Here is a 14139-nt window from a genome sequence, read left to right as displayed (position 1 = left end):
AAGGATATCTAAAACATCAAAACCGTGCCGAGAAAGAACATCACAAACTATTTTCATATCACAATTGGGACAAATATTATGTCTACTCTGGAGGAACGTTATGCATGATGTTGAGCCTCCAGAGTAGGGAATAAATATACAATGCATGTGTCAAATACTCATATCTTTTGTTTTGGTTTGAAAATACTCATATCTTAAACATGAGTTAAATCAACTCATGTACATTTGCAATTATAATCTCATGAGCCTAACTAAGAGTATGAGCCCTTTTAGTTTGTTGCCGCTCATTGAACAAACTGTTTGTAGAAATTTTTTAAAACTCAAACTTTCAGTTCTTGTTCCTCTTTTTCCTATCCAACAATATCAGATATCAGACTTCAACATAGTTCCATCATGAGAATTGTTATTGCCACGAGAGTTAACCAATTTTCGATTGAAGTGGGTAACGTAGAAACAGTTCTTGAAATCAAAAGGAAAATCGAACAAACTCATGGTGTTCCGGTGGCTTACCAAATCCTAACAGTTTCTGGATGGGAACTCGTTGATGGATTAGACATGGAAGATTACCCAATAGTCACGGAAGGCACAAAAGTTGATCTCACCATTAAGACAGGGGAGTCAAATTTCATTAACCATTATAAGAAAATGCAAATCACATTAAAGTTTCCAGCTAAACAGACTAACATAGAGGTGGACCAGACCGATACCGTTCGTAGCTTGAAGGAAAAAATTCACATCATTGCTAACATCCCCATCAAAAGAATGTCACTTTTCTTTTTGGGGAAGGAACTGAAAGAAGATTTTCGAAACCTGAATGAGTATGGTATTTGTGAACTTTCTGAAATTATTGTGTTCCTCAAGGCCACGAATCAGTCCAAAGAACCATCATCTAGGAAGGTGAACTTTGTGGTACAAACTCCTTCTAGTTTGCTTGACTCAGCCACCATTCCAGTGGAGATGAGGGATATAAGCACTATTAATGACTTGAAGCAGTTGCTGATAGGAAGAATAGTTCTGCCGGTTGATGACTATATGTTTATACACAGGCAGAGGATTATGCGCGATAGTTGTAGCCTTAGGTGGCATGGAGTTGAAAATGGCGACTATCTCTACGTATTCAAAGGATCGATTAGTCGCAGTGGGTAAGCCTGAAGCCTAATATTGAAGTTATCGTAATAATTATGGATTTATGTCATGGGTTGTTTTGTACATTGTTTGTCATATTCTAAACGGAGAGCTGAACAGCATTCTCCGTTAAATTTTGTTGATTTATTCATAAACATGTTTAAATTTTTCAATTTTTTAAATATCTCTACATGTTATATCAGCTGTTGCTTGTATAAATTTATATTACTCTTCAAAATTGAATAGAATAAAAACAAAATATTATAGATTTCATTAATGTAGCTGTGCATTTTTATTAGTAACATTTTTATCAATAGCTTAAATAGCATCAATAATATCCACACAAAAAAATAGAAAAGAACCATATCAGATGACAGTTGTATTCATTAGAAGCAAATATTTCTATTGAAAGTGATAGGTTAGATGATTCACAATTTTGAGGGAATGTCTTTAGATTTTCAATTCAATTGAATACAAAATAGGTGGTCAAAAGACATTAGAATTGATGCAAGTAGTTTAGCAAATATGCAAACAAAACTTCTCCCTGTTACTATCTGCTTCATAATCAAAATATATACAGCCTTTCAGTTATTCCTCAATTTTACTCTTTCAATCATTGAATTATAAAATTGATTTACGTGCTTATATCTATAACAGCAAAAATGATTGTAAGGGATTATAACTTGCAGGCCACTGCTTCAACCTTAGTCATAGTGTTGTCCAGAGCGGACGCCGGTCCATGGTGGAGAGTCAAAATCCCACCATACCAGTCGTTTTGTGGCGCCATTTTAGCAGATTATGACCGGAAAAACCCGCAATATCGACCGCTATTTACCATTGTGGCGAATCCAAAAACCGCCATATATATCCGCCATAACGCCGCAATTGCGGATATTTGATAACACTGCTTTGTCATTTATATGTAATCACCAAAAATACTTTGCAAAAAGCTAGAGATACATAATCTTAGGCCTAGCTATCGACTGCTAGACACATTTCTCCTATGTTAGTTCTCGGAATGACTCATTTGGATTTGGAATTTGGATCCATTGCTAATGATAAGCAAGCTGTTTAAGAATATCATCCCTATCCTTTGTAGCATCGACGCCTCTGAAAAAAGGTGTGTCAGTATCCAAAACCAATACCGATACATGTGATTAAATTTAATTTATTCATTTTTTCAAATTATTGTTGGTGTCAATGTGTCAGTATTAGTGTTGTGTTTCCGGTGTTCATGCTTCATAGTCCCTATCCAATAAAACATTTGCTATTCATTACCTCTAATAAATTCTCCCCTAGATAGGTAACAAAAGAAGGCAGGGTGTTTTCTGCCATAAACAACTGAAACAGCAAAGCACTTGGGCCTGGCTCTTATGAGTACTAACATACATTTGACGTGATTTATCATGCGTATTTTATCATAATTTTCTTCATTGATTTTTCATTCGACATTTGTAACTATGCACTTTTCCCTTTTGAATGCTTTTAATATTATAAAGGATTAAAATATGCAAACAAAACTGTTGTTATTGGATAGAAACTAAACTCTTTGGTCAACAAACTAGTCTTTCTATTTGCATGATATCGCAAGGAAAATGAAATTTCAGCAATAAGCCGCCATTCCTTTGGCAACAAAGAGTTTTTTACAAACATTGACAAAAATGTAGTATCTCCCATGTTGATATTTTTACCAATTATTGGACTTAAGATTCCTCAAAGGACATAAATAATGTAAGAGTAAAAATACCTGGAATCTTTGACGGGAGAAATAGAACTTTAAATTATCTTCATCAGATCTGAAGAGCCGGTCCATTAAATCCAGCAAAACATATGTTTAGAGATTCTAGTTTGCCCTGCAGAAATACTTTGGTTTCGAGAGATACAAGATATGGGCGGGAACAAGATTGCTTTATGTAACCAACAGATGATCAGGCACAGAGATCCATAATAAAATATCCTAGACAATCTCAAATTATGCATGAAACTGCAGATGAAAGTAATGTCATCTCAGATTTCTTCCCCAAACGATTGAGTGTCCGATTATGGTTCAATTTTTTGTTTGATCCTCTAATGCCTCTGTCAAATCTTATAATTGACAGGAACAGACAAACCTTGTACTTTCATCATAGTATCATCGACATTGCCATTAGTAACCTCTAAGTTCCAACTACTTGAATTAAGATTTTAATCGTGGGGATCAACCCGTGCTTGCCAGCATAGTTCAACAACAGCAGGGATGCGATCAAAGTCAAACTTTTGGTTATGCCTAATAACACTTTGGAACATGTGTTTAAGATGAAACGTCTCAGCAGGCACAAGTATATCATTCAAACCACCTTTAACCCCATTCATGAACCCTGTTCTTGGCACGATGGTTGTAACCCAGCAAGTTGGAACTAAATGTCTCTTCACCAATATATATCTCTTCACCAATACATATCTCTTCACCGAAATATATATCCCTGGACAAAATCTGTAATTGCATAACATACTGTGTGTTGTCGATGGCAGATGGCGGTCCATGGTGGATAGTCAAAATCCCGCCATACCGGCCGTTTCGCGGTGCCGTTTTAGCGGATTATGGCGGAAAATCCCCCAATATCGGTCGATATTTACCATTGCGGCGAGCCCAAAAACTGCCATGTATATCTACCATAGTTGTCATGGCGCCACTATTTGATAACACTAAAAAAAACATAGTTATCAACAATTTGAGCTAACACCACCAAGTAGACCAAAATTCAGTAAAATACATATTTATATAGAAATCCGGAAAAAAATCTGGAATTGCATAACATAAGTAAAATGGTGAATTCTTATCTACCCAACTCAAAAAGTTAGGTAGAGTTACCTTCAATGTAAAATATCTTGGAAACAATCAAGAAGTATACTATTTAATAATTAATTAAATAAGATAAAATTAAATGATGCAATGTGATTGGTGGAATGTACACTACCCAACTTTTTGTGATGGGTAGAGAAGTTGTCCCCAAGTAAAATAACATATTTATTGACGGTTACTAAAAGGTTATAATGAGAGTATTATAACAACATAGATTAGATTTGGAGAACTTATCTAAGCCCTCTAAGATTCTCTTCCAATACAATCTTTAAGTTCTCTAAACTAGGGAGATTTTGTATTATGGAGAGAAGAAAAAAACCAAAACCCTCCCATCCCAAAACACTACTCCCACCGTCCTAAAATATAAGAGAAAAAAATCATTTTTTTTGTCTCAAAATATAAGAGAGAGAAATAACTTTCATCTTATAAAATTAAATGTAAATTACATTTAATTTACACTCGCTCATTTTTTCTGTAACCAACAACCAATAAAAATTGTTTTTACCTCTTTCTATGTAGATTATTTCAAGAAAATCACATGTCAAATTATCATGTTTTTACTTTTCTTAATAAGTAGTATGATTTTTGTTTTATCTCTTATATGTTAGGACGGAGAGAGTTCCTTCTTTCCATTTCATCCTTCCTTTTTTTATGTCCTTTCTCCCTTTCTAAACTCCCAGCAGAGCATACTAGATCACAAGATTACAACTTTATCGAATGCCAATGCAGATAAAGCTTTCCAATGCAAGAGTAAACAGATAAATTTTAGAGAACTAATCCCCAAAACATAAAATTTGGTTCCAGAGCGTAACATTCATTTTCAATTCGGCACTTACTCTTTCCACCAAATTATTTTTAAATTATTCCTGGAAGTATAATTATTTACAATATAGCACCATAAGAAGTTCAGAACACATCATATACAGGGTTAGAGAATTAGGCTGAACCAAAGAAGGCTGGGCCTAGGGAAGGAGCTAGACTCCGGCAACATGGTGAATCAAAGTTTAGATCCCGATTGGAAGAGGTAGTCACAGTTAATGTGATTAAAACAGGTGTGATTAAAAATCAAAACGCACTTACAAGGCATGAGAGGCAATGAATTGAGAAGAGTGGAAACACCATGGATAAGAACATTTCTAGCAAGTAAGACCTCATTGGCAACATAAACCATGGCACGAACAGGGTAAAGTTGGGAACATTTCTCAATTCTCTTGAGAATCATGGGTCGGAGTTTCCTCAAGTCCATTTTGGTGGCGTAGAGTCTGCCACGGTTCCTAAAGCAGTAGCCACCAAATTTTCCGTATAGAAGAAGATCGTTCCAGAACATATTTCTGAAAGCCATCGAATGATCCTGCAATGAAAACAATAGAAAAATTTTGAGATGCGGCCAAAGGGGCATTTCATCGAACAGTTAGATGTCATTGTAAAAAATCGATATCGGTGATGATTATTGAACTCGTAAAAAAAACTAAGGGTGTGTTTGGTTATGGCGAGAGTATGAGAAGAGAGAAGAAAATAAAGAATAGTGTCAAATGAGAGAAAGAAATGAGAAATATTGATTTTTGGAAGATACATAATTAATTTTAGAGGTGTAGAATTGATTTCAGCGGATTTTGAGGTGTTTGTTTTATCAAAAAGTAGAATTGATTCTGCATCCAAAATTGATTCTACTTAGCTAGAATTTGTAGCTTATATTTTCATAATTGATTTTCAGTAATTTTTACACTGAAATTTATTGTTCAACTTACTTTTTTATAAATATATACAAACATAAATCAATTGTGTTAAATTCAATTTTGTTAAAATCAATTCTACAAAACTCATTTTTTATGGAATTAATTTTGTTGACCGCTAATTCAAACACATCAAGAGTAAATTTTGTGTATTGTTTGATATATAATAAAAAAAGAGAAATAAAGCAAAAAAAAAAAAAGTGCAAGTTATTTATGAAAGTACAAATATATGTCTCTATATTACATTATAATTATAATCAAAATGTTTTTTATTATTAATATATTTTAATTATAATTATAATCAAAATGTTTTTTATTATTAATTTAAATCTATTAGTTTTGTCTAAAAAAATTAAGAGTGATTACAACGTGCACCATTATAGACGAGGATAATAATGTAATTGCATAAAGTAAGAGTTACTAGTGTTCCTTTTTGTATAAAGACTGAAATAAACCCATGAACATTATATCTCTTCTCCACTTCTGTGCATTCCAAATAAGAGAAATACATTTTTTTTTCACTTCTCTCTCCAACATCTCTCTTCTCAAATTCTTTAATAACAAACACACCCTAATTGTATGTTTGGTTTTAAAGAAAGAATGTGAGTGGAAAGATTCATGTTCCACCGTTTGGCATCACTAAAAAAAAGGAAGGATGAGAAGATTTGTCTATATTAATAACTTTAAGAGGATCTTTTTCTACTAATAAATCTCTTAAATTAATAGTAACTAGATATATGGCCCGTGCGTTGCACGGATTTATTAGAATTTTTACCTTAATATTTTTCAAATGAAATAATATATTTAATTAATTATAGTTAATTATAATCTTATGATTGAATGTGTTTTAAAATTGTATTAAATATAATTAAAATTTTAACATTATGAAAATACTTAATGATTTATATATATATATATATATAAAAATTCAATTATGTTTTTTAAATTTGAAAGATAAGTCACATTTATGTGAATAATGCAATATTTTTAAAAAATGTTATATTAAATTGTTTATATATATTATTTGTGATTAATCATTAAATTTATAATATGTATAAGTGTTTAATTTATAATTTACAAAAACTAAGAATTTTTTATTTAATTTCAAGTCCAAAAAAGTTTTAAATCATATACTCTCTAGATTTTTTTAAAAAAATCATATATTCTCTAGATTCTTTTTAAAATTATAATATATTATACCATATTGATTTTTTCTTCAGTGTTCCTATGTTAATCAAGTAACTCCATTTTATATTTTCATGATTTTTTTTGTTTGTTTATAGTGGAAGAGATATGTTGTGACATGATTGATAAATTGTTGACTTCATGAGATATAAAAAACTACTATTTATTATAGAAAACTATTATTTATTATGGGTTAATGTTTATCAGTAATGAATAGAATTTTTTTATATAATCATGTCAATAAATTAATTATTTTCACATTAATAATTAAATTAAATTAAAGAAAAAAAATGATTTTGAAAATAAAAATGAAATTTTAAAGAGTTTTTTTCCTCAATTTTATATGTATGGATGATTCTAAAATTTATTAATTTAGGTTATTAATTTTTTAGCCAAACTATCTTAATTTTTTTATTAAATAGTGATACTTAGTTGTCACTATGATAAGTCATCATATTTTTCATCCATTTAATAAAATAAATAAATTATTCATAATACATATTATTTAAATATTATAATAAATCAAATACTCTATTATTACGTAACTCTTAAATAATATTTAGAGTTATGTAACTAACAACTAAATCAATTATAACATTATACTTAATTTAATTTTGCAATTTCAATTCCCGTAAATAATTATATAACTTAAAAGGATATATAGAGATAGTTAATAATTATTATCATATTAATAACAATAATATAATAATAATAATAATAATATAATTTATACAATTCAATTGATGTGTAAAATAAAATAGAAATTATACCTATTATTCATATAAAAAGACGTTATTATTAAAATGATGCATAACAAAAACAAACTATTTTTTATTATAATACTTATAAGAAGAGAGAAAAAACTATAAACATAAAAATAAATTTCTTCCCGATGAATAGGAGTTGTGAATCAGAAAGTTGTTATTGGTGGAGGCGATATTTGACATAAAATCTACAATTTGATTTAATTTCACGGAGGATGCGAAAAAGACTGAGTTCAAATGAAAAGTGAATAGGGTTGAAAAATAAATCTTTGAATCGTGGTTATAAAGACTGAGTGGTTATGAAAAAAATAGAAAATTGAAGGGATACCATCAAAAATAATAATGTACGAAATTTAAGAATGTTTTAATGAAATTTAAGAGTGTTTTGTAACTAAAAAAAATTAAGAGTGTTTTAATGAAATTTTAGTGTATGAACCGTTACTTTTTACATAATAAAAATTATATATATATATATAGGATTAAACTAAAAGAATTTGTTCTTATATTTTCAATGTTATTACAATATTTTATTCTTTATATGCTATTAAATATATTTTTTTAGTATATAATGTAAAAAATATTAATAGACTATTAAGTTGTAAAGTATGAAAATTAAAGAGTTTATAATGAATATTTAATATAATAACCGTTTCTTTTAAACTTTACTTTTTTAATTTATTTGTTACAAATTTTTATTAATTTAAAAGTTTGTTACAAATAATTTCAAATGATTAATTTATCTCAAATTTATTATATCAATATTTATTTAAAGAATAATCTTAAATTATTATTTAAAATCAATTTATAAATTAAAATTAACATTAATATAATGGGTAAATACATCATCATAGTTAGAAAGTAGATGAAATAGTAGTTAAAAGGATGTTGATATAAAAAAAAAAAACTAAAAACATATAATATTAAAGTAATAGACAAAATTACCCAAATTAATAGTTTTAATAAATAAAAAATATAAAATATAAAAATTACTTTAATAAATAAAATATATTTAGGTTTCTTATACGTGTAAAATTATAGGCAAATACAATTTATCTTATAAATTTATTAGATATTTTATATTTGACAAAAAGAGTATTAGTAATCTCACGCTTTAAATATTTTTTTACTTGTTATTTTTATTGAAATTAATATTAAATTTAACTGGATTGCAATAATAAATAAATAATTATAATTTACATAAATCATACTATTTTTAATAGTGAGTGTCAGATATTATATTATTATTATTATTATTATTATTATTTTATTATTATGATTAGCTAAATATTAAATTATTATTTATTATTTTTATTATTATTATTATATTATTAATACAATATTATTAAGTTGTGGTAGTATTATTATTAATAATAGTAGTGGTTGAATATTATATTAATATTATTACTATTATTATTATGATATTAGTTAGATATTATATTATTATTATTATTATTATTATTATTAGTGATGGTTTAGTTTTATTATAATTATAATTATTTTATTATTTATTTTAATTATTTTAATATAGAGTTTGTATCATTAGATTGTGTATTTAAAATTATTATATTATTAATACAATATTATTAAGTTGTGGTAGTATTATTATTAATAATAGTAGTGGTTGAGTATTATATTATTATTATTCTTAATATTATTAATAGTGATGGTTTAGTTTTATTATCATTATAATTATAATTATTTCATTATTTATTTTAATTATTTTAATATAGAGTTTGTATAATTAGGATTTGTATTTAGAATTATTAGCAAATAATGACATGTGGCGAAGATTGTTACCGAGATGACATGTGGCTAGGGTTGCCATCATGACTTCTTTACATTTATATTAAGTAGATATTTGTCCACTGACTTGGATCACATGCAGTGGCGGATCTTGCCCAAAATATTAGGGGGTGCGGCTTGAACCGAAATATTAAGGGTGCGGCTTCAACCGACTAAAATATTATAATCAATAAAAGAATGAGTGTTCGAGACTTCGAGAGACTTTTGAAAAGAGTGTTATCTTTCTCTTATAATCATATATAATATAATTTATTTTTCTTATATTTAACCATTGCATTATTAAAAAAATGTACTTTTTTTAAACAACTTTAATAACAAAATACATAAATTATCACTACTAAACTTAATTCAAATGACCAATTTCAATCTATTCTACTACCGTGAGGCTAAGCCCAAAACTCTATGTCATGATTGATCCAAAATAATAAATCATTAACTAATTGTCTTATAGTTAATATTTTTAGATCAAAATTTTCTAAAATAATTTTTAGAAAAAGACAATGTGTTATTTTTTCTTCATTTATATTTTAAAAAAGAAGAAAAAAGAGTCAAGTAAAATTAACACAAATACTTTTAAGAAAATAAACACAAATAAATAACAATAAAAACTTCAGATTATTTATTACTGAATAAAAAGATTTCATAAATTAAAGAGAAGAAAAAAGAAATTTTTTTTTAAAGAAAATAAGGTTTAATAAAAAAGCAAGACCTTTTCTTTTTGAAAAAATTAAGTGGTATTAGTTCATAAGTCCTTGAGGATATTTTTAAGCCCATTATTAAAACCAACCCTAATTATTCTTTCGTTCCCATTCCCAATCCCAGTAGCAGCTTCATTTCATTTGTGTTATTTACATCTGGTCTTTGATCTACTTTCTTCTTCCAGTACTTACTTTCTTCATTTCTCATCCTTCCAATACTGTATTTTATGACTTTTCCTTACAAAAATGACCATCACTCTATCTCTATCCTTACTTCCTACTGTATATCGTAAAAGCTGTAAAAAAATTGAGGGGTGCCACTGCACCTGCCAGCTCCTTAGTAGATCTGCCACTGATCACATGTATTTTTAGGGATGTCTACACTATCCAGTTCTTCTATTAATAAATCACTATTTGTATTTTCACCATTGTCGAAGTTGTTAACTTAACCTAAATTGTTAAGTTCTTCTACTAAATCTGCATTTTCATTTCCGTGCGTGTCTATAATGTTAGCTTCTACATTGCTGTTAACTTGTTCATTCAATGAATAATCGTTTAAATTTTCAATTTTTTTGTTTATTTTGATAAATTTATCTAAAGCTCTCTTTTGCGACTCAACTAAATATTCAATTCTTTTTTTTCTTCAATTTTGAACATCCTGATTCAAATTTTCGAGTTAACATTCTTCTATTCTTAAATAAAATAATAAATATTTTTGCAATACACACTAATATAAAACAAATAAAATTCACCAATAATAAAATTTAAACGAATAAAATTCACCAATATTAAAATTTAAACAAATATAATTATTTAAAATAAAAATTAAACAATAAAATATCAAATAAATAAAACCTTTTTTTAATGCTTCTTTAATTTTGTTCTTCCTTTTGTCCTTGTTCTTTACAAATGAGAGATGAAAGAGATAAACGAGACTATATATAGTTTGAATTCATATGTGATGCTCTGCTCATTGACCCAATCCTGGGTATCTTTTTTCCCTGTTTGAGTCAAAGGGGGCTGATAAATGAGGTTGGATAAGCATCAACGAATTGGCGAGCAGGAATTTCCTCTGGGCTTTCACCTCTAACTATAAAGATTTTAAGAACTGATATACTCGGATAAATGGGGATGAGAAGTTTCCAGAAGTTCTATGCCCATCTGATGGGAGCCGGCGCTTTCCTCTTTATTGGACCGAGGACCCTGTCCCCGTTATTGGCTATGACTACGACAAATTGAACGCCGACGAGATCCAAGCTCTTTCTTTTTTTGACTCCTTTTCCTTGATAAAAACTAAAGACATTATAGAGAAGTCAGATGATCAAGTGACGCTCTTGTCTTTCTTATGTACCATTTTTTATACTTACTGTGCCCTGTGGATTACTTGTTCACCTCATAGCTTAATCCGTGTTTTCCTTTTTTTATACTCACTGAAGTTAGGGTGAAGTGTGCCGCTACCTAGTCTACGCTGCAATCAGATCCCTCCGGTCTTCAGACCCGAATTGTTCGTAGTCAGATCCCTCCTAAGTGCACAAATTACCCCTGAATTTTTTTTATTCACCCCTTATCCGACATTTAATTTATACGCTTAGAAAAAATTAAAATAAGTTATAAAGGCGTAAAAAAAATATTACAAGAGTAGAGCGAAAATTACTTACATTAGCCCTAGTGATATTAGTCCTAAAAGTAAAGAATTTTGCATCCAAAAAAAATCACAATGGATCCTCTCCTTCCCTCCATCCCTCTCCTTCAACCAAAACACATGCAATTGCATAGAAAGAACTAAGAAAAAATGATAAATAAAATAGGTGAGAGAAAATAATAGAGAGAGAAAGAGACATAAATGTGAAGGAGATAGTTGGAGAAAAAATTGTGAAGAAGATGATCCAAACCAAAAAAAAATGGATTATCTCGTCAGAATCCACCCAAATTAAAAAAAAAAAACAAAATAGCATAAGCAAAATTCAATAGAAAAAGGTGAGACCGCCAACTTGGTTGTCAATTCTCATTGGTCGGTTTTAGAAGACACGGATCGCCAGGTAAGTTGACAAAGAGCCATTGATAAGAAATATAGTTTCTAATCTAACCGTAGATTCGTTTTCAGAGCAAGATCCTTATAATCACCGTGGAACTATAAAACCTTGCCAACACCAATTCCTGAAATATCTCACCATCTCCATTTCTCAGCACTTTCTTACAGTAATCCGAATTCACAGCTCGAATCTAGTTATTCAAATTTCAAAATGGACGCAAGCACAAAGGTGAAGAAAGGTGCCGGAGGAAGGAAAGGAGGAGGACCAAGGAAGAAGTCCGTCACAAGATCCGTCAGAGCCGGACTTCAGTTCCCCGTCGGAAGAATCGGCCGTTTCTTGAAGAAAGGTCGATACGCTCAGCGTGTTGGTACTGGCGCTCCTGTTTACCTAGCTGCCGTTCTTGAATATCTTGCAGCTGAGGTAAATTAACTCTCTTCGGTTTCATTTTATCATTGCTACTGAGTTGGAATTTTGTGAACTGAATCTGAGCCCTAATTTTGAAATTTGTTTTGTGTGAAGGTTCTTGAGTTGGCTGGAAATGCAGCACGTGATAACAAGAAGAATAGGATAAGTCCAAGGCATTTGTTGTTGGCTATTAGGAATGATGAGGAGCTTGGAAAATTACTTGCTGGTGTTACTATTGCTCATGGTGGTGTTCTTCCTAATATTAACCCTGTGCTTTTGCCTAAGAGAAATGAAAATGCAGCTGCTAGTACTCCCAAGTCTCCATCAAAGGCCAGGAAATCTCCAAAGAAAGCTTAGATGTTAGGGTTTATTTATTTACTTGTTATGTGTGGATACTTTAGGTTAGGCACACCTCTCGTGTGGCAAGAATTACTCAATGTATGTCAAGCAATGTAATTCGAATGTCCTTCTCTCTTTTAATAGTTTGATTAGCTAATGAAATCGTTTTGCCTTTAGTTAATTGTTGTTTAATAAGTTCAATGGTCTCTTACTTTTTTTTATTTTTTTATTAGTTGAAACATGTGATCAGTATTGAAGAGAGAGTGTTATTAGCATTTTTCTTTATGATAAATTTTCTATAGGTTTTGGTTTTTATTAAATTTCAATGCACTGCATACTTCCATGTTTATTGATCAAAAGAACTTGAACCTTATGCTCCATGAGTTATGAAATTAATAACAACTTTTGATATCCAGGATCCACCTTTTATCATGATTTGTGAAGTTATTGTGACTGAAATAGTTGGTTAATATAAATGTATTAGATTTGTACATGTGTTTCACGTCAATATCTCACATGTTTACAATGATTTTGCAATGCTAAAGAATCAGTACTCACTAATTATTTCAACTTTTCAGTTTCAATACTCACATTTTTGTTTCAAATTTCACATACATATTACTTATTTCAAAACATCTACTATTATTACACATTATCATGATTCTGTAAACAGTTAAGTTATTGTTTCATCTTCCATTTTCTTTTGAGGAATGCTATACTTACACTTAAAACTTACATCTCAAGCCTACATCGTATATATAATGGGAGAATAGGATACAATTAAATACAGGCACAAATTTGTAGGTGAAAATATAATATTAAAAAAAAAATTTAAAAATTGTATAAAATACGGTGTAGTGTCATAATTTGGTATAAATTTAGCATTCTTGTTTTCTTTTAGTCTAACTAACAAAGGACCAACTTTAACCTTATACCTACTGGAACTATCAAGCATAAAGCAGAGATGCCATACTCTTCTTTCGTGCACTATGCTTAAGACATAGAATGAGAAGAAAGACATTTGCAATTGGCTAGGGCAGTTCCCTACACAGGCGAATTCCGACACTCACAGTACTCCCCACAGCTTTCGCCTACTGAGCTTGGGCTGGTAAGCTCCGGGGCCTCTTTCCTTAAGTGCTTCTCGGGACAAAGGGCAGAAGGGAAGGTAGCTCGTGATTCTCGTCTCGGTCTTCTCGAAAGGTAGTTGAGTTC

At 29.7% G+C, this 14139-nt stretch overlaps 2 protein-coding genes and 1 long non-coding RNA gene across 3 annotated transcripts; 2 read left to right on the top strand and 1 right to left on the bottom strand.

Annotated features, from left to right (window-relative positions):
- The first annotated feature begins 393 nt into the window (after positions 1–393).
- LOC131648051 (uncharacterized) lies at positions 394–1146 on the top strand. Its single transcript, XM_058917848.1, has one exon. It carries the CDS (start codon positions 394–396, stop codon positions 1144–1146), a length of 753 nt encoding a protein of 250 aa, XP_058773831.1.
- A 412-nt stretch (positions 1147–1558) lies between these two features.
- LOC131648050 (uncharacterized) lies at positions 1559–5473 on the bottom strand. Its single transcript, XR_009298035.1, has 3 exons — positions 5048–5473; positions 2873–3810; positions 1559–2235 (listed from the first exon to the last, which is right to left on the bottom strand). It is a non-coding gene; the product is annotated as an uncharacterized LOC131648050 (long non-coding RNA).
- Positions 5474–12301: 6828 nt separating this feature from the next.
- Positions 12302–13103, top strand: LOC131648049 (histone H2A.1). The gene is made up of 2 exons (XM_058917847.1): positions 12302–12603; positions 12703–13103. The coding sequence occupies exons 1-2, from the start codon at positions 12394–12396 to the stop codon at positions 12943–12945; spliced, it is 453 nt and encodes a 150-aa protein (XP_058773830.1). The 5' UTR covers positions 12302–12393; the 3' UTR covers positions 12946–13103.
- Positions 13104–14139: the final 1036 nt, after the last annotated feature.

Source organism: Vicia villosa, linkage group LG2, assembly GCF_029867415.1.
Source record: "Vicia villosa cultivar HV-30 ecotype Madison, WI linkage group LG2, Vvil1.0, whole genome shotgun sequence".
Lineage (NCBI taxonomy): Eukaryota > Viridiplantae > Streptophyta > Magnoliopsida > Fabales > Fabaceae > Vicia > Vicia villosa.
This window is presented reverse-complemented; position numbering and strand designations above follow the sequence as displayed.